Source organism: Hyaena hyaena, unplaced genomic scaffold (genome assembly GCF_003009895.1).
Source record: "Hyaena hyaena isolate Hyena2069 unplaced genomic scaffold, ASM300989v1 scaffold_2010, whole genome shotgun sequence".
Taxonomy (NCBI): domain Eukaryota; kingdom Metazoa; phylum Chordata; class Mammalia; order Carnivora; family Hyaenidae; genus Hyaena; species Hyaena hyaena.
The window spans coordinates 68871-96662 of NW_024082646.1; the positions used below are offsets into that span (position 1 = coordinate 68871).

At 41.8% G+C, this 27792-nt stretch overlaps 1 protein-coding gene and 1 gene segment (V, D, J or C); one reads left to right on the plus strand and one right to left on the minus strand.

The window, feature by feature from the left end:
• STARD3NL (STARD3 N-terminal like) overlaps positions 1–2435 on the plus strand; it is a 52319-nt gene extending 49884 nt beyond the window's left edge. Inside the window, exons 8-9 of one of the 3 annotated variants that reach the window (XM_039225280.1) lie at positions 452–531; positions 1810–1927. In XM_039225280.1, the coding sequence (XP_039081211.1) occupies positions 452–510 (59 nt within the window). In that variant the 3' untranslated portion in view covers positions 511–531; positions 1810–1927. The other 2 variants (XM_039225279.1, XM_039225278.1) reach the window with 2 other exon arrangements.
• A 4329-nt stretch (positions 2436–6764) lies between these two features.
• LOC120227116 overlaps positions 6765–27792 on the minus strand; it is a 33629-nt gene continuing 12601 nt past the window's right edge. The window contains 4 exon segments of the C gene segment in view: positions 6765–7049; positions 9739–9786; positions 13160–13489; positions 18777–18846. Of these exon segments, the coding sequence occupies positions 6886–7049; positions 9739–9786; positions 13160–13489; positions 18777–18846 (612 nt within the window).

Here is a 27792-nt window from a genome sequence, read left to right on the forward strand (position 1 = left end):
CCCCTCCCCTGCTCACGCCGTCTCTCTCTGCCCCCCTTACTGAAAAATAAACATTAAAAGTAAGTAGATTAAATGACTTATACCAAAGCTCAGTGTCATCTACACTTGAAAAATACGTAATCCTGTCAGCAAAGAGAAGGACCGCTAGCAGTAGATAATAATTCTTGCTCCATATGAGCACTTCCAGGACTGCATAAGGGACATCCATTCAACAGTCAGAATGAGGGGTAGATCCGGTTGTAAGTGTTTACCTAGGAGAAATAAAGTAAAACTTTTATTTTCCAGTTACAGCTTTTTAACTTAATGTTTTTTAACTTTAATATTGGGGATTAAATAAGCAGAGGCCCTTCCCACTTCAGATTTGATGCCCATATATTATCATTTCAAACAAATGGCTTATTTCCTTAATGGAATCTGATACTTTTCCTCCTTCCCTTTCCCTACCTTGTAGGATCTGAGGAAGAAGCTGATGAAAAGCAGGACACTGAAAAACCACTTTTGGAACTATGAATGAGTACTACTTTTGTTACAGTAAGTGAAACTGAAAGCGGAACAACAAACTAGTTAAATATGGATCATTTTGAGTAGATTCGAGGTGAAATTCGAAGAATAGGGGTATAAATACAGAGCCAGCTCTATCCCGTTCATATGAATTTATAGTTACATTTTATTCATGTGAAATTTCTTAACCATTCTTTTGCATCCGTATGAATTTGTTAAGTATGAAAAATACCTCAGAGTTGGCATTTCTTCTTGTTTGAACTGAGGTAAAACTGGCACATAGAACTGCGCGAGTTTCTGGTGTAGAGCATCGTAGTTCGGTATTTGCGCTCACCACAAACCCCTCTGCGGCGTGATCACCCTCGCACTCCTGCTTACCCTCCACGTTTCCACAGAGTAAGAGCAAGTTGGTTATTATTTGCTTAGCCAGACCGTCTCCCTGTCAGATGTTAGTCAGTTACAGACGCTACCTGGTGTGCCGGGTGAGGGTTTCAGTCCTATGTGACGTGGGTACCGATCAGCCTGTCTCCACCTGGGCAAGTGGGACTAGCATGGTGAGTGACTGTCCCGGGGGAAGGGCACTGCCGACAAGGGGCAGATCGCCCAGTCTGGTACCAGGGTCCGCCCTGGCCCTGCATCTGTCTAGAGTCCCAGGTGCCATGGAGCTTTGAGATGAAAGGTGTGGTCTGGTCAGAGCAGTACCTTGATGGGCCTCAATGGGGAGCGTGCTGGTTGGTCCCTTGAGGTCATCAAAGGAAAACACTCCCACCCCAGCACAGCAGCAAGTGAACACAAAGTGAATGGTAGTGGCAGCAAGACTGCCTGATGGTGTGATGATGGAAGGAATGTGGTGACCGGCTCAGAGCTGCTGAGGAGCTGGGACAGGCAGGGACGAACCTGGCAAGCGCCCTGGAGGCAGCCAGCAGGCCCTGTTTCTACACCCTGCACGAACCCCGCACTCCAGCCCCGTTTTCTGCCTCAGTGGCTGAGAGGCAGCAAAGATGGGTGCATGTGAACAGCCAAATTCAAAACAGCTTTAAAATCAATTCTTGGGGCGCCTGGGTGGCTCAGTCGGCTAAGCGTCTGACTGCGGCTCAGGTCATGATCTCACGGTTTGTGGGTTCGAGCCCCGCATTGGGCTCTGTGCTGACAGCTCAGAGCCTGGAGCCTGTCTTCAGATCCTGTGTCTCCCTCTCTCTCTGACCCTCCCCTGCCCACACTGTCTCTCTGTCTCTTTCTCTCTCAGAAATAAATAAAACATTAAAAAAAAAATTTTTTTTAAATCAGTTCTTACACCACCACATCCAGGCCTTCATGCGTTGGTCACCCCTCATCTTCACACAGACTTTCTCATCAAACCATGGGGCAAAGTGCAGCGCTGTACCTATTAACACTACGTCTCAAATGTGTGCGTGTTCTTCTCCCTCCTAAGTGTAAAAACTCCGTCACTGAAAGTCACTGGAGGAAGAAGAGGACCAGAGCTGGGGTCTTCCTGTTGCGGGTTGAAACGCTGTCCCCCCACTGCTGCCTCCGGCGAATGGCTAATAAAGATCTTATTTATTGTAATACCTCATAGACGTTGTACCAGACCCACGTACATGTAGGAGCCTGCCTGTGGCTGGTGACATTAATGTGATGATCCGTGCTGTGGTCAGTGAGACTGAGTCTCATCTGTTCATGAGTAGTTGGAGCCGAGTCTTGTGCTAGATTCCTGATCAAAAGACTTCTTAATATATTGGAATGACACTTTTTTAGGAAGCAAAAGTATCTTTTTGTTTGATTCAAAGGTTGGAATTTTGTTGTCTCATGCCTCAGATTTCTTTTGTATTTCTTTTTTTAACATCCTACATTTCCCTTGTGTTTTTTAACTCATGCTTACGCGCTCTTTGTACAGTTTTAAAAAGTAATAAAATCCAACGTATCAAAACGGTTCATTTTACTTTCCTTATTTGGCATCAGGGATTTGATCTTAAAAGTACTAGAATTACTGAAGGGGACGAGGAGGGCCGTGACTACACAGTACAGTGTAACCGGACATTTTGCATTATCCTCATTATGAAATAGTGTCGTTCCCTTCGAAGTACAGTTCTGAAATAACGTGAGACTCTTCTTTTAGATGAACACTAGGAAACGATTGCCATCACTTGTCTTTCTGTGACTCATTTGAATTGAAATAAACTAAAGTCTATTGCAAACTCTTTCTTTCAAATATGCAGGTTCACTTTAATGCCTTTTAGGAAGGCAGTGTGTCTGTTAGTTCTCTTATTCATTGTGTCCTTCAAGAAAAACTCAACTGTGTATAGTGACAGTGGTGCCGGTCCAGGTGGGAACTGACCTTTTGTGCAGGTCACATCTGCTCCGTCTCTGCTTGCTCGGAGAGCAGACCAGAGGACCAGAGGGCCATGGGGAGGGTTGTGGGAGGCTGAGGCTTAGCCAGAAAGAGCTCCTTAGGTGGAGAAAGGGCAATCAGTGTCTGCACGGTCAGGCCAGATCTCAAGAACTCAGTGGTGTGGTCTCAGGTAGAACACCCTGTCGCAGGAGCGGAGCTGCATACACACCAGGCCCACAAATGCTGCCTACGCTGGGTGCCAGTGTATATTTGCCCAGAGAAAGAGCCCTCACCCGCCTCTGCTGGGCTGAACCATGAGCACATGGCCCATGTTCATGGAAGCCAGGGCTCACCCAAGAAGTTGCCTCTCGGAGCACAGACCGAGAGGAATAAAGTCTATGTTGAGAATGCGCAGTGAAGGCTGACTGGATGGATAAAATGTTGATCTCAAAAGTAGAGTTCTACTTTGCCAGGCACTGGATGGATTGGGTCCTGGGACTGGGCACCCTCCCTGTACTGTGTGTGGGTGGGGTGGGGGCAGGGACACTTGCTCATTGTGCTCACATTACCGAATGCTCTTCTGCTTGACCCCCCGCAGTTACCCCCTGTGCACGTCTTCTCTTGAGCCTTGTTCAGCTTGACTCTCCAGTCATTTGTCCCTGCAGAGGGCCTTACCTGATTCAATACATGACATTCAAGTACACAGTGGAACTCAGGGCCTCCGTATGTCTGTGTTCTTGTGAGGAAAGAGGCCCCTTGTGTTGCCCTGTCTGCACTCTACCCGTGCTCATAGCTTCACGTGCCTTCGTCTTACATCACCCTGCCTGCACTGACAACATGAGACCGAAAGTACCACCGGAGGAAATCACACACCAGGGAAAAGCGCAGGTCCTTGGTGGATGTCAGGATTACCTGGGACTACAGGAAGTCTGTGGGCTGTTTTCTTCAGAATGGGGTCATCGGACTAGACTGAAAGGGCAGCGTCTCAACAGTCCTGATCATACGATTCCCAACTCATGAAGCGGCTACTTGGAATGAACTTGGTATAAAATAGGAGAACCCCTCACCCACAGCCTCAGAGTATGTTTGACAGCAATCATATGTGTGTGCAGATGGAGTTTTCTTTTATTAGCTGTGGCCTTTTGGAAACGAGCAAGGTGGGCTGTGGTTTAACTGCCCTTATTGTATCACTCAGCACCCAGCCACGGTTTGCACTCCCCTGGCCAATAGGGGCCGGTTTGACTTCAAGCATTTTCCACGAATCAACCACATTTGACAGAGCACAGAGACAAGAAAAGCCTGAGAAAATAAAACACCCCCACTGCACTAGCGCCTTCCTGCCCCCACCACTGTCCCCTGCACCACCGCCCTCCCCTTCTCTGCACCTGCCCGTCCAGGGCAGCCCAGGTCGGGTTGGGGAAGGAAGGGGCTGAGGAGCTGGAAGTCCCAGGAGACGCTGGCCAGGGGGGCCCAGCACTGACCTCAGCCCACGCGGCTTCCGGTCATTTGCTAGTTTCCCTTCTTTGCCTTTGTGCTTTCCACACGCAGAAACAGTTCCAGATCTCTAAGAGATCCGGGTATTTGGTCTAAGGAGGCCTGATGAAATTCCTGAAACTGAAAGAGTGGATGGAAATTAAATTTCCTCCTTTTTGTATCTGGTGGGTCTTGTGCTGTTTCCACGTCTACTTGGTTTCCGAAAGTACCTGTTTCATAGAAACTGAAGCTGATTGTAAACAAAAATTCCTTCCCAATTTTAAATGAGACCTTGTTTTATTCTAATATATAAAAACTTTTACTTTAGGGGCACCTGGGTGGCTCAGTTGGTTGGGTGTCTTCCACTCAGGTCATGATCTCACAGTTCCTGAGTTCTTGCCTCATCTCAGGCTCTGTGCTGACAGCTCGGAGCCTGGAGCCTCCTTCGGATTCTGTGTCTCCCTCTCTCTCTGCCTCTCCCCTACTCTCTTTCTCCCAAAGGTAAACATTAAAATTTTTTTGTTTTACTTTAAAAGGATTCATTAGAAAAAGAGAAAAAAATAAACAGTCACTAATCTTCACCCACCTACCATGCATTGGCCATTGTGGTTTACACCCACATTTGTAGAACTATTCACACACATATAAATGAGTATCATACTTAATAGTATTATTACTCAGAAATGATGGTCAAAGGACTGGACAAATTTGCACAAAAAAAGAAACATAAGTGGGCTCAATCTATGAAAATACAGCTATCCTCATCAGAAAAACCAAAACCATGGTGGAATACTGCTTTTCACCTGATTACCAACGTCCTGATGTGTGACAGCATTGTCCTGGAAGGGAACGCGGTGCTGAAGGGCACAATAGCACGACCTCTATCTTTGGGGTAAGTAGGCAGTACCTTCAAAATGACAGGTACACATATCCAAACACAAAATAATATTATAATTTCAACACATTTTATAATAAAAGACTGGAAGAAATCCATTGATCTATCACAAGGAACTGGTCTTATAAAATATACATTCACCAGTAAAACACTATTCAATGTTCTTGTATACTGACATAAAAAGAGCTGAAAGATATATTAAGTGAGAAATGCAGAATAATGTATGTTGTATACTACTCTACCTGTGTGCTGGAAGAAAATTAGACCTATTTGCATTTATGTTTATATGTAAGTCCACATTTGCATACATAAAAACTGGAAAGATGCCCAAGAAAGACAAATGTGACCTGCAAGTGTTTGGGAGGTAGAGACAGTGGTTGCAACATGATTTCTTCGTTCAGTTCTTGGAGTGTTTTGAATTTGAAACCATGGGAAGGTGTAATCTACCAGTTTTATTAGGGTCCTGCCATGTGTACTTCTTCAACAACACTTCCTGATTAATTTTCCATATCTTTGACAATCTCCATTTTTGGGGAGATGCTTACTAATCCATCATATGACATCATTGAGCTTATTTTTCTGGTTTCTTATTGGGCATTTGAGTTAATTGGGGACAGTTGAGAAGGGTGCCACAGCATTGCGTGTAAATCTCCGTGCCCTCGTGTGTGTGTGTGTGTGTGTGTGTGTGTGAGATCTCTGTTACTTTAAAGTAGAACTGCCAAGAGTAGATGCTGATGCTGTTGAGGACTGCATGCACTCCACATAAAAACTCATCGCATCCACACAACCCCAGGAGACGTGTCACTGTATGTCCATTTTATAAGTGGGAAAATTATGGCACAGAGAGTTCAGATAGCTATAGACCCAAGATTTAAACCCAGGCACTTGGGATTCAGAGTCCACGCACTTACCCTCCCCACCCCCCCCTCCCTTTCCCGTGTCCGTGCAGCTCTCGTGGGGTTCTCCTGACATGAGGAAGCATGGTGCACGTGACACTCTGGTCCAGGTCTGACACACCCACCACGCATGCAACATTATACCTTTGCCCCTGGAATGTCTTAAACCGACTGAATCAAATTCAGCTGCCGTTGGAAGGAGAAATACCCTGGGCACCATCACTGGCTGTGGCTCCCCTGGGGACAGTGCCCCAAGGAAGCCATCATAAGGACTCTATCAGGGAAAAGTTAAGATTGTAGAATTGGCCACAATTACAACCAATGCTAAATGTAAAGGCTCAGTTGTCGTGCTGTTCCTTACCTTAGACTCCCAGATTTCACCAAGTGAAAGAACACAGGGACAAAAGTAGACTTTGGATTATTTTTATTATGCCTATTATGAAAAACACAAAGTTCAGGTAGCAAGGATGGCGGCTTACAGGTGTATAAAACAGAAGGCCTCCAGGCAGTCATCTGGATGAAGAGCCCCAGGGACACTAGGGAAGCTGCCCACTGGCTGTGCTCAGAGGCCAGGATGCCGGGTGGCTGAGGAGCTGGTGAACATAAGAAGAGCTGCGACAAAGCCCCCGTGGATGCCCCCCAGCCCCGCCCCTGATTCACTGCAGCCTTTGTTCTTGGTGCAGAGTGACCCACTCCCATTTGCCCAGTGGTTTGTAAACCCGTTCTGCAATAGCAACACAATAGAAGACGCCTGTGAACTGAAATGACCCAAACCCAGGCAGAAAGCCCCACTAGATACGTGTGCCACCATGTATTAGGAACGCCCAGTTGTCACAGAGTGCTGGTCTCACAAGCGGACAGATGGCGATGAGGATGGAGTAGACCACGCTCTTGGCCAGGAGGAGGACGTAGGTGTAGTAGGCAGAGGTGCTCACGAGCTGCAGCTGCAGGGGGTCTACAAAAGGCCATTGATTAGTTTCACCTGTTCTTTAGAAAGGCTGGGACTTCTTAATGGGAGGGGGAGTCACATCATACATTTCTGATGATCCGGGCTGAAGTGACTCTCTCGCAGCAACATGACCCGATAGTAAACCTCTACACCGCCATCACCACTACCACCAGCACCGAGACCACCCAGAATCCACCTTGCAGGTCAAAGTCAATCAACAACTTCTGCAAAATTCACTTAAAGTATTCCAAAGTATTAAAAAGTAAGGTTATGTCTTAGAAGAATGAGTCACCCTGAAAAAAGCTTTGGTGATGAGTAGCTTTTACCATTTCTTCACCCCCACCATGTCGGTAAGTAACAGTAATAGCTCATATGCATTAACCACTAACTAAATGCCAAACATTTAATTTTGAGAGTTTTATGGGCATAGCTTTAATCTTCCTTAAGTTTTCAGTAACCTGCGAGATTATTCTTTTCATTCCCATTTGACAAATAAATTAAGGACAGAGAAGGAGTTTGCCTGGTGTCATACAACTTGTAAATACCGCAAGCCAAATCTTAATCCCAGCAACATAATGTTCAAGAACACATTCTTACCTGCTCTGTAATTCTGCACCTCCGTGTTCTATAAATACCCCAACAACACACAGTTAAGCACAAATATAATAATGAATTGCTGACTTAGAACCATCTTCGTATTATACGTTGCGCATCAATGAGATTCCTATCCCAGGGCAGGAATTTCCACACTCCATGGAAATTTGGTGGTGTTCACAGTAGCGTAGGTGGGAGGTTTTAGTGGAGGGAGGGAATTAGTTGTGAGGAGCACAGGGAAGTGTATGGAAGTGTTGAATAATTTGCTATATTGTACACCTGGAACTAATATTACATGATAAGTCAACTAACTGGAATTTAAATAAAAACCTAAAAAAATAATAAAATAAAGTGGAAGGACGTAGTTCATCCAAATTGTCTCCAATGTTAGGAGGTCATCACTAACTCCCCTGTCTTTCCTGAATATTCCTCTTTAGAGCTATACTGTTGTAGAATGATTGCCTTTAATATCCTTTGAGGTTTCTCAGGAAATATACGATGTCAAGAAATAATTAATGACAATGTCTTGGGACAGACAGACTACTCAGCGAACCACAAGGCAGAGCCTCTTCCTGTGGAAATTTCTTGGACATGCTTTATCTCCAGAAAGTCAGAACTCTAGAATTATTAGCACTTGGTATGGAAAGGGACCTTGAGAGGTGAGGTGCTCCTAACACCTTGCCTTTGGTCAGGTAATATGTTAGCCGAGGACTTGATCTTGGACATGGAGGGCAGATCAGCAGGGCTAGAGCCACTATTTCGCGTCACCTTCTTGCTCATATATGGGGAGAAAGGACCAGAAACTAGTACTTACAATGTGTCAGCTAAATGAGATACCCAATGCTAGACATTCCACATAGGTGACCTGATGTCCTCAACAGCTGAGGGAGGTGTTACTCATGTTACTCCTGGTTGGCTCAGATAATGTAAGTAATGTACCCACATTTGTGCAATTAATAATTAAAAGGCTGAGGTTAAAGTCCAATCTGTGGCACTTGGAGCCCTGCACTCACACCCCCTCCCCATGTGCACACCTGTCTCAGGGCCTTGGCTTTGGGGTTTCTTGCACCATGATATCTTAGAGGAAGTAAGTATATGAACTCTTTTTCCCCCCACTTTATTTTTTTAATTTTTTAACGCTTTTATTTATTTCTGAGAGAGAGAGACAGAGACAGAGACACACACAGCGTGAGCAGGCGAGAGTCAGAGACGGAGACACAGAATCTGAAAAAGGCTCCAGGCTCTGAGCTGTCAGCACAGAGCCCAATGCGGGAGTCAAACCCACAAACAGTGAGATCATGACCTGAGCTGAAGTTGGGCGCTTAACCGACTGAGCCACCCAGGCGCCTCTCCCCTCACCCCCCACTTTATTTTTTGAGAGACAGAGCATGAGCAGGGAAGGGGCAGAGAGAGAGGGGGAGACAGGGGATCTGAAATAGACGCCACACTGACAGCGAGCCTGACGAGGGGCTCAAACTCGCGAACCATAAGATCGTGACCTGAGCCTAATTTGGACACTTAACCAACTGAGCCACCCGGATACCCCAAGTATATGAACTCTTGATTCCGATGGTCTGTGTTGAAGCCTCAGATCTCACTGTGTGGCGTGGTGCAAGAGATTTAAATTTTTGAGCATAGCCCTCGTGTAAAATGGGAATAAAATCCTTTGTAGTGAGTGGTAAGGGAATTAAACAAAATGCACCCACAGTAACAACACCTTCTGTACAAGAACCTCTTCGTGTCAGTTCATGTTACTAATTAGGAGCAAGAGTTCAGACTTAAAAAAATGTAGAAGCAACTTGATACTGTGTCATCCTCAGTCAGTAAAACCAAAGGCCACAGAAATGAACGAAGTCCATTGGTGAAAGACTTCAGAGGCCCGCACTCTACCCCTAAGGCTATAACATCCTCTCATTCCCAACCCAGCATTCATCGTATGAGGATGAGTCCTGGGAAACGATGGACTGACTTCATAAATTGTCTATTTTGCAAGATCCAGCCCTTGTGACATTTCTACCTAAAGCCAGAGAAGTTGAACCGTTAAGTTGATCAGGAGGAAAAAGCTAGAACACATCATAAAGGCAAACATACAAAAACTTACCATTTTCATCTTTCAGAGAAGCTTCTATAGACTTAATGGCAGCGAGCTCTACAAGATATAAGAGCAAGTATTATTCAACTGTTCATATTCATTATTTGATATATGTCTGTGTCAGAGATGGAAAGAAGAAAGAAAAAATGAAAGAAAAGGAAGAAAGGAGGGGAGAGAGGCAGAAAGAATAAAAGGAAGGGAGACAGAGAAAGAAAGGGAGAGGAAGGGATAGAGGGAGGAAGGAAGAGAGGAAGGAAGGAAGAAAGGGAAAGGGAAAGAAAGAGAAAATAAGGAAGAGAAAGAAGGGGGGAGAGAGAGAAAGGAGGGAAGGAAGAGAGGGAAGGAGGGAGGGAGGAAGAAGATAGCATCTGCCAACCCAGAGAGAGCCATTACAAATACGAGTCCCACAATTCCAGAAATGGCTGACCTGATTTTATATAGTTCAGTAGATTAATTCACATACTGCATCTCAGCGCATGAAGACATTAGTTCATGAGTGATGCATGCATTTTTTTCTTTTTTTCTCACAACTAGCAGGTAATGTCTGAGACTATCTTGTTTTCCTTCTGTATCACAGCTCCTAGCACAGGGCCTGCCTCAAAGTAAGTGTTCTGTACATACTTGTTGAATGGAAAAAAAAAGTGGCTGCTATACAGTTCTCAGCAGCCACCGTGGACATGAGGTGGCTACCAAAATAATTCACCCACAGCAGAGTCGTACATGTTGGGAGAACATAGTTTGGTTTACACAATTTTCCCATAGAAGCAAAGGAAAGCAGCCCTACCTTCCAAATCATGCACTCCCCAGTACCCCCAACTGCTGCACATGCTCTTCTGGAGGGGAGGCGTTTGTGGACATGACAGCAATGCTAACGAAAGCCCATACCTATCGAGTGACTACTACTGTGGGAGATGCTATGTGAAAGGTTCATGTGCATCATCTCACTTGACCCCTCAGTCACAGTGAAGTGAGCCGAATTTGGTGGACTCCATGTTAGACACGAGGAAATACGGTTTAGAGAGTCTAACATGCCCAGAGTCATACCAGTAACTGGCTGAGCCAGCACTTTAACGGCAGTTGTGGGGGTTTGATGCGTGAGAGCACGTGGAAAGTACCTTGGAAAGCAATCCATAGACATTGGGCATAACTCCACCATTGTGGACTCTCGGACATCATGTCTTCTGGTATCTTAATCATTCTTGCAAATGACCTCTTTATAACAGAAGCTCAGCGGTGCAGTGCATTCTTTCCAGAGACAGAAAGATACACTGAGTACTAATTACAGTTTTCTGAATATGTAAAACCTGAGGTGAGGGTTGTATTTCTCTACAATATTTTAAAAATGTTTATATAATCATATTTAGATGTTAAAATATCCTCAAGAACTAATTTGAAATGTCTTAAAAGTCCCTTTCTATTTTATACGGTGCCTTTACTCATTAAAAAAGAAATAAAAATCTCTTATCACCATGCATTGATTGAGGTAAAAGCATTAAGTTAACAATTTTTCAAATGAGAACCTGTGTATGTACCCTAGGTTCTCTTTCTCCACGCAAGTTGATTGAAAACTTGGAGCAGATTGGTTTTATCTCTTCAAAGCATGGATTTGTGCTTCCGTGTCCTCTATATTTTTAGTTTTCATCAAAAACAGAAACAACAAGCAGACGAGCATAGAAATCTGCTGTAGAATGGTATTAACAGAAATGCCTTCATTAGCTTTGTTCCTCTGAGAAGACCTTGGGAGACATTCCTTTCAGAAATTAATTGCCAAGGAAAACACATCATAAATAAGAATTTCTCCCTTTTCAGTAGTCATCACCATGAAACTTAACTATATTTTCACTTTGAACACTATAAAAATCAACACCTAAAGGGCATTAGCCCAAGGGTTACATTAAACCTGTGCTTTGCTCATTTGCTTCCTCTCTGTTTCTTAGCTGTAGAAATTTTTTTTTAAATTAGCCTGTTTGTACTCTTACTTCAGTTAGTTTTAGCAAAGAATGCACATAAATACAAGAATGCATTCATGTTATTTTTTCAAAAGCAAGAATTTTCACTGACATGATTGCATTTCCTCTTCATCACAGCCCAGGAGAAAGCAGAGATAAATGTTCAACCCTAATTTGATCATTGGAAACACAAAGGATCCAAGAAGATAAAGATTCACTTCAGCCCTTCCAAGTGGTACACAGCAAAGGTCTTTGCACATCTAGTTATGTGCGTGTTCCCTCCGCTTCTGAAGGGCTTGTTAACCGCAGGGAAAAGTACAAACTGGCTCTGTCCAGTGGGCCCTCTGGGGCCTTGGTCTGTCATGTCAATGCTCAGGACTTAACTTCTGAGTCTAGAGGTTCTTGGATCAGAGCCAGATGCCCACACTGTCTAAAGATGATCAGCATTTGTACCAATGGTGATCCTATGCGACACCATGCCTGAATCACAAGTGGCCATGAGTGATCAGGAAAAATATATTCGCTCTACTGTAGTGATGCTCCTTGCGACACTGGTTCTGCCTGCGTCCCTTCCAAGCCTGGCACTCACTTGTACTGCAACAAGTGTTTGCTGGGCAGTGTTTACCAGTGGTAGAAATGCATCCCTTGGGTAGAATGGAAGGATGTTTGTATACATTAGCTTCACCCAATCTAACTTACCAAATCTCACCTTATGGCAGTACATAAAATTCAAATCTAGGGGCACCTGGGTGGCTCAGTCGGTTAGGCATCCAACTTCGGCTCAGGTCATGATCTCACGGTTAGTGGGTTCGAGCCCCGCATTGGGCTGTGTGCTGACAGCTCAGAGCCTGGAGCCTGTTTCAGATTCTGTGTCTCCCTCTCTCTCTCTCTGACCCTCCCCTGCTCATGCTCTCTCTCTCTCAGAAACAAATTTTTAAAAAAAATTCAAATCTAAAAAACTCAGGACCATACTAAGACCTCAGCAACCAAAGTATCCTTTTTTGTTGATCTGTGATCTGGCTCTTCAACTGAACAGCATTTTGTCATATACAATTCATTGTTTATGAATTATACTTTGAGTACAGCAAGATTGAAATGAGAGGGACTTGGCTGGGTAGAACATTCTTGAAAGATGTGTAATTGTTCCCATTTTCTGATCAAGTAAGACTCTCAGAAATGGACTCTCTTTTGAGCGATTATTGTGTGTGAGGTTGCTACATGCTTTTATGTGTACGGTTTCATTTAATCCAAAGAATGACGCTAAAAACATCACTGTAACCTTAATTTTTGGCTGATGAACCTGAGGTGGGTTTTGTATGTCCTGAAGCCCAGAGTATTTTAGTTTTATGGGGAAATAGCAGGACATTTATGCTATTATTATGTAACAACATTTAAGAAAGATTTCTATTTGTTTCTTTTCATTAACATTTTACAGAAAAGGTAGGATACTGGAAGGCTATATTATATTTATATGCACATACCTTTTTTCATTGAACGAAAAAGAATCTCTTGATCAACCTTTCCTTTATTATTCTCATGTTTGACGATACATTTGTGTTCTTTAGCTGTTGACCTTTTAGTGCGGGTCATCCAGGTGTATGTCATGTATGTGTCCTTAGTCTTTATGGTGTTTCCCTGCTGGGATATCAGAATTCTGTTGCCATTCTTTTCTTTCCAGTCTATCTTGATAACATCAGGGAAAAAATTCTCAAGAAGACAAAGATATGTTCCAGACTTGTGGAATTTCATTTCAGCCATTGAAGGAAGAAAAATTGTGGGCTTAGGGGAAATGTCTTCATCAAAGTTTCTATCTATGGGGGAAATGGAATAACCGTTAAAAACATTATTAGAGAAACACAAACATTGTGTGGTTTGGAACCACTTGGCACAGAGTGAAATGAAGGAAATTTGCCATAGAATCCATGCTTACCGTGGTCTTTCATCCACAGTGGGTTATAAGTTGCTTACTTTTTTAGTTTCCATGGGAAAACAGGTACAAGAAGTCATGTAACTTGCCCAAAGCCACAGCTTGTAAGTAAGTGGTAGACTGTGGATAAACATGTGAGATTTTTTTAAACCATATACACAGTCCCTTTTTGATTGGGAATCTACTTCCACACATGACAGTCTATCAAGTTGAACTCTTAGCTTCAAATGCGGATCCCATGCGCACTTCTGACATAGTGGAGTTCTCCTTGATTTCTGATTTTATAGAACCTCTCACTATCCTGTCTGAATCACATAGAGTTTTGAGTAGGACAATATTTAAAGCTGCACCTCCAAATGATTTACAGTGCCTTGAATTAAGAAGCAAAGTGGCACTATATCTAAAACTGCTATTAAAAAAAAAACTCTGATTATTTGCAGAAATGCTTTTATATTAGCTTTCTGGAGTACCACACTTAACCAGGATTTTGTTTTCCTGTGGGAAACGTTCACTAAAAGCACATTTTCTATTGGAATTTCATTTGAAGTTCAAGTATGACTAAGAAGACATCATATTTTGACTCTCAGAGTCTCCCCTCAAAGTTGAATCCTCCCCAGAAAGCCGTTGAACTGTTTTATAACGTCACGATAATCGGTGATGTCGGCTCCTGAATACAGTTATATGCAACTAGTATAGTGTTAACAGTTATGGGTCCAGAGTTTCATGCAGGCATAATGGCAATATATATAACAAAACATCATAGCTTTCACAGGCATGTGTTCGTATGTTACTTGATCACACATTTACTGTTAATGATTGAATTATAAATGTTAGAATCCTTTTAAAATTGATTTCCAATTGCAAGTGCTTTACTCATATTCTCTTTGGGCTAGTTTGGAGTTAGTTTAATAATTCAGTGGGCAATTTCTTAAAAGAAGAGGAATTGGATTTCTCATTTGAGAAGTAGAGTAAAAAAATATGGGGGAGGTACTGTTAATACTCTATTTTTTTAGTTTTTTTTTTTTTTAATTTCTACCTATGTAGCAAAGCTTCTGATTTTTATACTAAGTCAGTAAGCAAAGGATGAGTTTTTATTCATGCTGCAAGTAGAATTAAGGTATAATGTGCTCATTTTAAGTTTATACATCTTGCTTGTAGTGCAAATAGTACTTTATTGATTATAACAGTAAGATACTATACATTTCTCCAGCCATATACTTTGTTTTTAATTTAAAAAATATGTTAGATAAATAAGATTAATTTTTCAGTTGTAGATGATATTTACATAATTTAACTTCTAGTCAGTATATTAAAGAATCTAATTTTCATCTTAGAAAATTTGAGGGTTTTTTAAAAAATAGGAATACTTCTGATTTGTGATAGTATAGAACTTGAAAATCAAATGATGAACTTGAAAGGTTTCTAGATGGTAACATACAGTTTCTAACTATTGTCTCTTTTCCTTTGGTAGCTTCTTGATGTTTTATTCTTGAACCTCCACAATTTTCTCAATGGAATAGTTAACTTAGTAATAAATAGTGTACTTAATTATCATGGCTAGTACCTATATTTTGAGTAATTATCTTTTTTATGGTTTTTCCTTCAACATTCTTTTTTAAATGTATTAACAGAGATTTTTATGGCCAAAATTATTTTGTATGTATAAAAATATGTATAAGTATATCAAATGATATATAAAACTAGATTCCAAGACAAATAAGCCTGTCCATACATTTATATACATTCATTTGCATAACCACAAAATACATTTGAGTTAATTGCCTGAGTGATTTATATTTTATTAAGATGCATCCATGTGAATTCTAGATGAATATACCAAATGTCAACTACATTTTCAATTGCAAGGATGAAATTTCAAACCTGTAAATTGATGTTGATTTAATTGTCCTATTTTTAATTTTTCTTTTATTAAATAATTACAGCTATTTTATATTTAAATTTCAAATTTATGACATTTCTAATTTTATTTAAAGTTACAACTATATTTAGAAATGTGAAGCAGGGGCGCCTGGGTGGCTTAGTCGGTTAAGCGTCTGACTTTCGCTCAGGTCATGATCTCGCGGTTCGTGGGTTCAAGCCCCGCGTCGGGCTCTGTGCTGACAGCCAGCTCAGAGCCTGGAGCCTGTTTCAGTCTGTGACTCCCTCTCTCTCTGACCCTCCCCTGCTCACGCTGTCTCTCTCTCTCTCTCTCTCTCTCTCTCTTTTCTGCTAGATATGGAAAAAACATTGTGGTACCTGACCATGTCTGCTCAAAGTCACTATCAAATGTCATGGTTCCCACAGTAATGGTCCAGTGGTAGCATGAAATGCATTTGTTTAAAGACCATTTCTTCACTTAATAAAATGGACACAGAAGGTAATTCCCACTGTTTAACTTCATATTCTCCTAAAGGACTCCTGCATTAAAGTCTGTTTCTAACTTTATGGTGGGGGAAAAAAAACAGAACAAATTTGAACATTTTGTGTGCTTCATTTTATGAGATAATATAAAGTACATACTCCATCGCACTTTTCTCCTACTTTTAAACATAAATTTTACCCTGTGCTTCTGGCCGAATAATCACAGCCTTATTCCTCTGCTTTTCCTAGTGCTTTGATCTTCTATTTTTATTTCATGGTTTATCTCTATTTGTCTATTTTATTTCAGGTCTTCTTAAATAAGTTTTGGAAATAAGGCAATTTAAACAAAGGAGAAATACTTTATGGATTAGGGTTTGTTTCTTTTTTAGATTCAGAGGTTGATAGTTTTTTTAAAAAATTTTTTTAACACTTACTTATTTTTGAGAGACAAAGAGACAGGGCATGAGAAGGGTAGTGGGAGAGAGGGAGATGCAGAATCCTAAGCAGGCTCCAGGCTCTGAGCTGTCAGGACAGAGCCTGATGGTGAGGCTCGAACTCATGAACTATGAGATCATGATCTGAGCCAAAGTCAGATGCTTAACCGACTGAGCTACCGAGGCACCCCTTTTTTAAGTTTATTTTTATTTATTCTGAGAGAAGGGATAGAGAGTAAGCAGAGGAGGGGCAGAGAGAGAGAAGGAGACAGAATCCCAAACAGGTTCTGCACTGTCAGCACAGAGCCCAATGCAGGGCTCAAACCCACAAACCATGAGGTCGTGACCTGAGCTGAAACCAAGAGTTGGATGCCCAACCTGCTGAGCCACCCGGACGCCCAGAGGCTGATAGTTTTTAAAATCTAACTCGAAATTGACATGAAAAATGAGAGAATATGTTTGCAAATCCCACTCCGCTGTACAGATGTAAAACATATACAATTTAAACACATTGAAATGCCAGAGCATAAGGTGAGGCTTACATTCCCAACAGAATCCCTCAGGAGACAGGGGTTGCCTTATGTCCTTGGGCAATGTCCCAGACTAAAAGAAGTTCTCCTACCACTCAACTTTGATCAAACAATACTACTCGGACAAGATAACAACCTGAAATAAAAACATTTCTAGTTTCAGAGGTAGCGCTGGTAACATGGATTTGGTAAATATTATTTGGCACCAAAAGCACCATACTTTATGCTTACGTTGCACAAATAGAGAATAATAGAGTGAATAAAAAACGATTTTTTTAAAATTTTGTAAGTGGGTAATTTTCAGATAAATGATCCAGTGACATCAGTGTAATGAGATCCCCAAACAGAAACTCAGACCCTGAAATGACTCAGAAATTTGCTCTAAAGTACATGGGTTAGATGTGAAGAGTCCAAACAAAATTTGTAATGAAATGTGAGGGACAAACAGCAATATTTCTGAATTGAGGCTGTACTGATATCATTTTTAACTTTGCAGGTATAATTCAATTAGGATATTAAATATACAAGGGAATACTTGACTTTTTATCTGTATCACTGTAAGTTTATTTATGTTATAAAACTTCCTCTCTATTTCTTTATGCCTGGATATTTCCACTGAAAATTAGAGATCACTTTATATTCAGTCTAGCAGTATTTGAGGTGATGCTTATTATATTCCCATCATTTTTACGAGCAAGTGACAATGAGTCTTAGAAGGTAGAAGTATTCCATAAACTCGACCATTTGTTCTAAAATGACATGTAGACTAGATGGTAATTAACATATTTTTCTCTACTCCTGATTTCATTTAAAAAACTCCAGTGGGTGGTAATTTGAATTCTTGAAATTAACATTCTTTATCTCTGACAACCTAATTTTTGTAGTAGCCATTTCCATATTTAATTTCATTACTGTCCACTTGTAATCTCCACTTGAGATGGTTGTTAGCTTGACAGAATGGATAGATGGAAAGACAGCAAATATTAATAGCAATAAGGGTCACTAAAGTTTTTAAATTTTTTTCTATATTTCTCTATTTTCCAATTTTTCCCCTGGTAAGTAGTTATTATTTTTATAATGTTAAGAAAGCAATAGTGACTGAATCAAAATTTAATCACTAAGGGATGGTTATCCAGAAAGTGATAAATCCAGATCCACTGTCCATATTTTTCTGTGCACCACATTCTCCTAAAAAACATTTTTCAGGACTCCATGAATTATATCTGAGGCACCATTATTTAATTAGGTTGTATGAATTTACATTGCTTTTGTAGTCAGTTGGAAAAAACTTGCTTTTCAGTTTATTTGTGCCTATGATGACAACCATTAAGGAAACAAGATATAACATCTTTCATTTTTTTTCAACATTTACCATCTTTGTGAAATTTCTTGACATTTTTATTTGATTCACCTAGTATGCTAGAAACAGCCCTCTGAGAGGTTCTCCTCATCAGGCGAAATTTCATCTCTAAGGCTAATGAAGAATGAATAAATATAATATCGCTAAGGGGAGGGGAAACCTAGCTTATCACATTCTTGAATATGTTTACACAGGTAAATGTTTTGATACTCGGTATTAATTATCTTTTCACAAAATGCAAGTTTAGGGACCCCCGGCTGCTCCAGCAAGTTAGCTCCTCGTCAGTGTCGTCCATGCGAGCTCAGGCGGCAACTGGCCCCAAGGACCGGGACAGAGTCACCTACCTCTCCCAAGATCCCGCTGCTGTTTGTGACCAGACTGGGACCGAATCCTGGAATTCTGAGGCAGCACCAGCATCTAGTCTGCCGCCCCTGCGTCGGCTGCCTCCCGTCCCCACGTTATACGGAAGAATGAGAGAATATTTACCTGTGACCCTGAGCAGCGTGCCAGGACCGAACACTTTGTGGGCCCAGTAATACCCGCTATACCACTCCCACTGTCTGCAAAGCCTTTACAGAAACCTCCCTTTGTGCAGCCTTTTAAAATTGTGCCCATATATTTTCAATATTTATGTAAATATTGAAAAGTGGGCCATGCTAGCATTAAACAAAGATGAATCTCAAGCAAAATCACATTAGAGATGAACGCAGTCAAGAAGGGATGAACTGACCACCCTCTGCCTGGGCAGCTCGGTCCTGTCTTTCTACCTCACTCACACACATTGGAGAGTATGACTCTACCTTTTTTCAACATCTTGCTGAATCCTCTAAATCTCTTTTCTTAAAAGGTTTTTCATGAATCAGAGCAGTTCTTTTCCTAGAATCTAATTTACAGTTCTTCCATAATTTTCAAAAGGAACAAAAATAGAAATAATATATTTGAGTATTTAATGAATAAAAGTTGATATTTTTACAGGGTTTTTTGTTTGTTTCTATGTACTGGGGGTGGGTAACTGGTTTGAGTATAAAGTAAGTTCTTTCCAGAATTCCATTCCCAATGATAGACCAGATGAGAGTCTGAAATCCTAATGATGATCTCTTAACCTATTTGCGCCGACTGCTCTTTTGTTGGTTTGTTTATTTATTTTTTAGAGAGAGAGAGAGAGAGAGAGAGGGAGGGAGGAAGAGGGAGAGAGCAAGCAGGGAAAAGGTATAAAGAGAGGGAGACACAGAATCCGAAGCAGGCTCGAGGCTCTGAGTTGTCAGCACAGAGCCCAATGGGGGGCTCGAACCCACAAACCACAAGATCATGACCTGAACTGAAGTTGGATGCTCAGACAATGGGGCCACCCAGGTGTCCCGATACTACTCTTTAGACTTGACAATGCCTCTGTCGTTTCCAGGGCACTGATTTAAATTCTGAGCTGCTCATCTGAGGATCCTATTAGGTTTGCTCTTCCTGCAGCGGCCCCGGCGGGAGCGGAAAGGCAGCCGAGAGTCAGGCACTGAGTCCCGCCTGCAGTTCACCTGCTCCAGCTCTGCTGCCGGATTCAGTGTTTCCAGCCCATTTGATGCTGATTCAGAAAGAAGACTGAGTGCAATGGTGTGGAAAGGACTTGTCATTTTATAGAAATACCCTAAGAATCACATCTTAAAAATTTAATGAATGCATATTCAGCATGATTTACTGGAGCTTTTGGGGGGAGAAGAGACCATTTTAATGCCATGATTAGAAGCAGAAGCATTGTTTTCTGCATGAGGAGTAATACAAATTGTGAGTTATTACTAATTAAACATTCAACTAAAGAGTCTATTTCAAAGGCCGGGTTACAGATCAGTAAATATCAGATTATAAAAACATGACTTAATGCATCTTGGGATACATTTTGGGATGGACAAGTCTCTCTTGGATCCCACTTTTTGCCGTAGTAACTAGTCATGTCAGTTAAGGCAAATAACTGAACTTCTCCAAACCCCACTTTCCACATCTGTGAACTTGGAATAAGAAGATATTCTGTACAGGGCTGCTGAGGGATGAATGAGATAATGCACTGAAACTAGTCAACATGGTATCTGGCTCTCAATAAAGCTTGGCTAATATTATTATTCTCTTCAAAGGGATGGTTTCAGGCCATTTTACCAAATTCTTCCACCAAACAAAATATATGGATTTTATAAGCAATAGTTATTATAAATTAAGAAAGCAAGAGAACTCATGAATCCAAGACGTTCTATATCTTTCACTGCCATACGCTGAAATACATGGGGCCCAATGAAGCCACAATCTAGAATAGTTGTCCTGTAGACTAGAAGCTTTTTGAGTCTTGGGGACTGTGTCTTTGCCTTTTATCTCTAACTTTCGACACAGAAACTGTGTTCAATAAGTGTTTCATGAGACAATAAATGAACAAATGAAAATGTAAACCCAGGCAGGCAGATTGTTTTTATGGACCTTGGAATTGAAAAGGTTTATTGAGCTCACAGAATCCATTAAACTGGACCATCTCCAGGCAATATCCCAAGACTCACAATAGCACAAATTTTGACTAGTCTCAGGTTGCCCTCCAAGAAGCCAGAGTAATAATTAATGGGATTATTGATGTTCTATAGTCATTTACCATAAGAGTACATTTTTTCCACTGCTGGAAGATGAAATCAAAAGCAATTACAGAATTTGGCAGGTTATTAGAGAAAGAAGCACTACTCATTAAGAACAGAGCACTTTTCGTACTAAGAGGAACTTAATTAAAGTGTTTGTATCTTTGGAGACCGTCTCCAAAAAGAGCAGCTTGAACCGTTAACACACACCAATGGTTTATAGACACAGTCCTAAAAATAATTTTAATTTCAAGCCTGAGTCCATTATTGTGTCTGTGTATTATTATAAAAGTAGAATTTCAGTCTGCTTACAAGCTGAGAAGAATAAAACTTTGCACAGCAGTTTTATTTCCATATAGAGCGACCGGTAGCTGCAAATTGCTGTCCATATGCTGCTTTGATCCTAAATTGCTTTTTTCTAGACAACATATGTCAGTTTTCCATTCACATGATCAAAGTAGAACAAACTTTCTTACCTGGGGGAGTTAGGATGAGCTTAGTTCCTTCTGCAAATATCTTGAGCCAGGCTGGGTATCACACTGGTTAGAGCCTCTACAAAAATGTCAGCCTCGGGGCTGACCAGCAGGTAGAAACTGTGTCCTGGCAATTCGATCTTCTGGGTTCCCTTGGACGTCCTTGAATATAGGCCTCATGGCATCTGACATTTTATAAGTTTTCCTCAGATTTGTTGACAAAAATGTCTGTTTTCCAAAGGAGACAGTAATGACTGAAATGCTGATAGAAAACAGAAACAATGAAAGCACAAGTGAAAAGGAGAGATTGGGAGTAACTAGGCAACCAGCTACTTATCTAATTACCAGGAAAAGTGTTTAGTCAGTGAAGATGTTTGATTTCCAGGTGTTCAAGTGTGTGAAACTGCTCAGAGATGGCATCAAAGGAAAAGCCCTTCTGTTCTCACAAACACCAGGCCTGCTCCGTTAGCAAGTTGAGATTGTATTTCTGAAGGAGGAAACTCTTCAGTAACGAGAAATACAAATATGCCAACAGAAATATACTTGAGAAGTGTGAAAAAATGTTCTCCACTTTAAATCGGCTACTTTTGCCATTTGTCAACGTGATTCTTTCTCTACCACACGATGTAAAAATGAGAAAAAAAATGCGTAACGACACTTTTTTTCCTGGAATAAGAGAAGAAAATTATAGAGGCTCAACTTCTGTGACATACTAGGTTCCTATTTAAACCATAATTTGAAAAAAAAAACAATCCAGTTCACTGATCTGTTGAATAAAAGAATCCCCTCGGAAGCTATTCTGTGGTCTTCGGAAATGCATGTGCAGCCCTACCTCTGTGGTTCACTAGCTTTGGACAAGACATTTTCCATCTCCGGGTTTCCATGTCTCCACTGGTTGTATGTGCCCTGGAGTATGTATGTCTAATGGGCCCTTCCTGTTCCAGCAGCTTATGAACTTGTGATTAAGAGCAGGAAAGGGTCTGCCATGGTTGCTCAAGTGAGAACGGAGTTGAGAGTAATGGAGAAGGTTTTCTGCAGGTTCCTTCTGCCCTTGTGACATCCTGAGATGCCAGCAGGCACATTAGCAGGTGACTGTCAGACTAGAGGACATGACAGATTATCAGGTAAGAGACACTGTTGTCTTTCCTATCTGTGTCCCGGCAGGAAATGGTAATATTGGTTGAGCCATACAGGATTCCTTTCAGAGCCTCTGCTGCTTTTAGTTGTTACCAGTGGACACTGGTCTTCTGGAGAGTTACCCAGACAGCTTACAATGTATATACACTGTCCTGTCTAGGGTTCAGGTAAGGGAACATTGGTCCCAAGGGATTCTCATTTGGGGGTCTCCATCTGGAAATCAAGGGAGTGAAATCAGAGGCACTTGAAAAAGCTGAACGTGGACATAAGAACAGTGAAAAGACAAGAAAGGGGTATAGTCAACATACGAGCCCAAGCCAGAGACACACATAGTTCCATGAGCTTGGCATTGCCAGTGACTAGTCAGAAAGGACTCTAAAAGGGGGCGTCCGTCAGGACAGGGGAGTCAGTGGCAGCCCTCACTCTTCAGAGGCAAGGGAAGGAGAGGAAGATTTACTTTCGGACCAATGACATACCTTCTCCGTAAGACCCATCTCAGTGTTATATTTTTTATTAGGCTCCTGGTATAAAGATATATCCGATCCCAGAAGACTTCCACAAGACTTCTATGTAATAATAATTCTATATTATCTTGGGGAATACTTTCATATTTTTCCTTTAGGTTTTGCTTCAAACACACCTACCCTTGAGCTCTTTTCCATCCCTGAATTATAGATTTTTCACCAAATATAGTGAGTGTGGGAGCTATAGGGCTATCAGAAGAATTGGCAGAAATATTATTACTGTCTAATAACAAATGAAATAATAACCTCAACACATTATGCAGAAGTATGTACATTTTATAGATCGTTAGTTTGTAGAAAGTTCCCAAATCTTGGTGAAACTGAACAATTATTATAGTTATTGCTTCAGAGGCTATGATGTTACTGTACTCTGCTGTGAATGAAGAAAAATCTTGGAAGAAAAATAGTCTTTGGCTTATGAGCCTCAACTTTTATCCTATTCACAATTCTTACCTTCTTAAAAATAAAGCAGCACTTTACTGTTGTTTGAAGGACAGTGTAAGGTGTGACTTTGAATGAGTCCCAGAGCTGCTGTGGTAGCTGAGACGGCTCAGGGAAGTAGCTCAGTTGTACTGGAAAAGCACCCTGTGATGTGCTGACCCTGTGCTTGAACTTCATGTGTGGAACCTCCTTCAGTCCCCAGCAACCCTATGAGAAAGATTTAGTAGTGTTCCTGGATCATGCCGTCAGTTAAGTGGCTGAGCAGGAATTCAAACCCAGGTTTATATCACTCCAAAGGCTATCCATCCATTCATTCATGCCAGAGGCCGGCTCCAGCAGGTCCAGGGGTCCCTGAAGGATGGACGGTGTCGGCGAGAGAGGGAGTGAGAGAGCCCTGAGATTCTTTCTGATCACCAGGCAGGCATCTCTGTCCTGTCGGGTTTGGTGTCTTTATTTATAGGTCAAATGATAACATGACATCAGAAAAAAGAATTTTTACAATGGATACTCTTTGTGTTAAGATGCTTCGGAAAGTGTACAGAAGCAGATTTTACAGAAGTATTTTTGCAGAGCTACCCCAATCATAGTGAGGTTAAGTAAATCTTACAACTAAGGAAATAACAGGATGTTCTTAGTGAAAAACAGGATGACATACATATTTGTTCTAAGTTAATAACACTAGGATTAGGACATAGGGTAAGTTGCATATCGATAGGCTAGGAGTCATTCCGTCTGGCTCACAAGAGGACGAATGTTTTTGAGCTGGTTAATAAGTTGTTTGACTTGATGCTGAATGTGTAAAACCATGGAGGCCCTAAATGTGTCGGCCTTTGTATTTGGGTTATGTTTTAGCTACTCTTATCTATCCTCATCCCAGCCGCCAGCGTAAGGGAGGGTGTTTGCGGAAAGGAGGCCTTAGGGAAGGGACTGCCGTACATCACCAGTTAGAAGAGGTGTCAGTATTAACTTAAGTTCTGCCCTTCTCTGTTCCTTAACTCTAAATTAGGCTCTTTGTCTCGGGGCCTGGCTCCATTGTAACTCTTGTGTTCTTAGCCCCCTTTATTATCTAAGTCTTGGATCTACAAGGCCATAGGAAGAGCCTTTTGACAATCATCCACAGAGCTTTCATCTAAAATCTCTTCTGAAAGGGCAGGAATATGCTTTTCCATATGAGGTATCTGGGTACAGAATATCGGTCTGATTTGGAATATTGTGAGGCGTGGTCAACACCAGCAGGCTTATCTCCAACTTGAGCCAGTAGTAGCAGAAAGAGATACCAGTTTTCGTTTCTTATGGCAGGAGCTGTGCAGACGCTGCCATTTCCTCGCTGTGACCGTCATCCAGCGAGGCCGGCACGGCTCCGAGCACATTCATTCATTCAAAGGCAGCCCACCATTTTGCACTTTGGATACGGCTCCCTTCCCAGGAAGCTTCTCATAGATAGAGAAGCAGAAAATCAGGACATTTATGAACCAGCAGCCTGGGCCTCAGAGAGGTAAATAGACGATACAGTGACCTAATGGAAAGAAACATCCTTGGGCTCCTAGCTGAGACCTTGCTGAGGACACTGGTGCAGGAGGCAGGTGCTGTATAGACAGTAGCCAGGTCGCTGTGGGAGGCAGAAAGGAGCGTGTCTGTGTTTGCAGGGGTGTGGGAGGTGGGGGAGGGCTTGTGTTCAGTGGTGGTGGAGCGTTTCCACGCACTGTATCCAGCAGGCGCGGTAATACAGCCCAGCACCTGCCTCATTAACTCCTCGGACTTAATGAGAGACTTATCCTCGGAGTCGTTGGCAAATCCCTCTCTTCCTTCCTGGCTTCACATCTTTCCTCACTACACCTTGTTTGTGGACCACATTTTCTCTTGAGGAAATACACAGAATGCATTTTAGAGGCTGGTCTGGCTTCTGTCGGTACCAGTGTATATCATACATTCCTCCTTAAGACCTGTTTTGATCTGGCATTCTAAAAATGCTGTTTCCTTTTTTCTTGGTAATGGCCGGTATGAGTTGTGTTATAAAAATGTCTTCATTTTAGGATGGAGTCAGGAGACGTGGTTGAATACTGGGCTGATCACGGCGCACATCTGGGGGCTGATGCAGTAAGAGGAGGAGGTGCTCTGCACACACAGCTAAGAACCATGGACTTTAGAGAAAGGGACCCACAGTGTCTTCCCCAAATCATCCTGCAAGATAGGGCTAGTAACCTGCTTTATCAGCAGATTTCTCCCATTACTGTGCATTTGTTACCATACAATGATATTAGTGTAAAGAAGCCCTTTTCTTGTTAAAGGACTCTTGTCCTTCACCGGTTCAAATTAGAGAGTGGGAGGTGGGGGGTAGTTCTTAAAGTTCTCTTCTTCTGTGAGTTAAGAATTACCTACTTCCTTTCGCTGTCTCTCTCTCTGTCTCTGTCTCTGTCTCTCTCTCTCTGTTTGCCTCTGTCTCTCATCCTTCCAATGCAGCTTGGGTAATTTTTCATGGCCTATCTTTACGTTAACTAATTCTTGCTTTATATCTCTAAAATCCACTTATGAGCCTTTCAGGGAATTCTTCATTTCTGTTACTGTGTTTTTTATTTCTTGCATTTCCTTTGATTCTTTCCATCTCTCTAATGAAATTATCTGTCTGATCTTGCATAGTGTTTATATTTCCTATTAGATTAGATCCTTTAAAGTGTTACTCATAATTATTTTAAGTTCCCTGATGGTGACAACGTCTCTGTCATGTCTCAGTCTGGTTCCGGTGACTGCTCTGTGTCCTCAGACTGTGTTTCCTCTTGACTTGCCGTATGCCTCTGAGTGTTTGGCTGGAAGCCGGCCATGTTGTGTGGTAGAGTAGATACTGAGGGAAATATACTTTGTGGTTGAAAACGAGCACACATTTCCTGCTCGGCCTTTAGTATGGAAGTCTGCATTAACTATTCAGTAGTTAGATTGTATTTGGAGTTGGTTGTTGCTAAGTTATCAGGGTTGAAATGTGCTGTCGTCAGAGTTCAGACACTTAAAAATACTCCAGCTGTACTTTGTCTCTCCACTTGTCTTTGAGTCTTCTCTTTGTTCTGTTCCCCGAGAAATTCTGTCTCTTGAAGTTCTGCTGTTACATTTACTCAAAGTTTGCTACCTCGGAGGTAAAAGATCACAAAGGGAGACGTTGTCTGGTATTCTTAGTAAGTCTCATTTGTTAAGTAGATTCAGTGAAGCTGGGTCTTACTGCCATAGTCTTCCCATGTATTCCTGTCTCTAATCCAGAGATGGAACATTTTTAATCCTTGTCTCTCTCCTCCAAGGACAGTAGGTGCCCACTTATCTCAGGCCGTGGATTTGATACCCATCCTCTTGAGGATGATGCTGTTACTCTGGGATGTAGGGGAGAGGTTCTGGGCAAAGTTTCAGTGGTCACCTCCTGTGCCTTCCTTCAACTGCAACGGAATCCCCCAGCACCCTCCCCTGCGAATGAAGTCACTTTTTGTCTGCAGTGGTGGTGGGGTGGACAAGGTCTGGGTGGATTTCAGCAGAAGTTGTCTCCCATGGGAGGGGCAAGATGGCGGAGAAGTAGGGAGCTCAGTACCTGTACTCGCGCCCAGGCATCACACGGAAAAGATCTAAAGCCATAGGAAACCGTACCACACCCAAGAGATTGGGAGAGAAAGGACGCAGATTCCACTGAGAAAGACTTCTAACAACTACCTCAAGAAACAAGCCATAGTACACAAGGTGGAGAGTCCCAAATATCACTACGAATAGGAAAATAAAATAACCAAGGTCCCAAGAAGAGAGACCAAGAGATACCATTCAAAACCACTCTCTGAAAGGATAGGCCCTGGACAGTCAAAGAGTCTTCTTGGATATAGCAGCACTCATAGATACAGAGAGCATTAACAGGTCTTTAAAACCAACAAGAGCCGGAAAGCTAACTAAAATGATGAAACGAAAGATCTCTCCTCCAAAGAAACTCCAAGAAGAAATGACAGCTAATGAACTGCTCAAAACAGATATCAGCAGCATAATTGAACAAGATTTTAGAATAATAATGGTAAAATTAATAGCTGGTCTTGAAAAAAACATAGGGGACATCAAAGAAACTATGGCTTCAGACAGAATGGAAAATAAAAATAAGCATGAAGAATTTAAAAATGCAATAAATGAGATACATAATAAATTAGAGGCCTCCAATACACGGATTGAAGAGGCAGAAAGGAGAATAAGTGATTTAGAAGACACCATTATAGAAAAACAAGAAGATGACAAAAAAAGAGACAAACTGATCCAGAAGCATGAGAGAAGAGTTCGAGAGCTCAGCGACACGGTCAAATGCAACAATATCCGTATCATA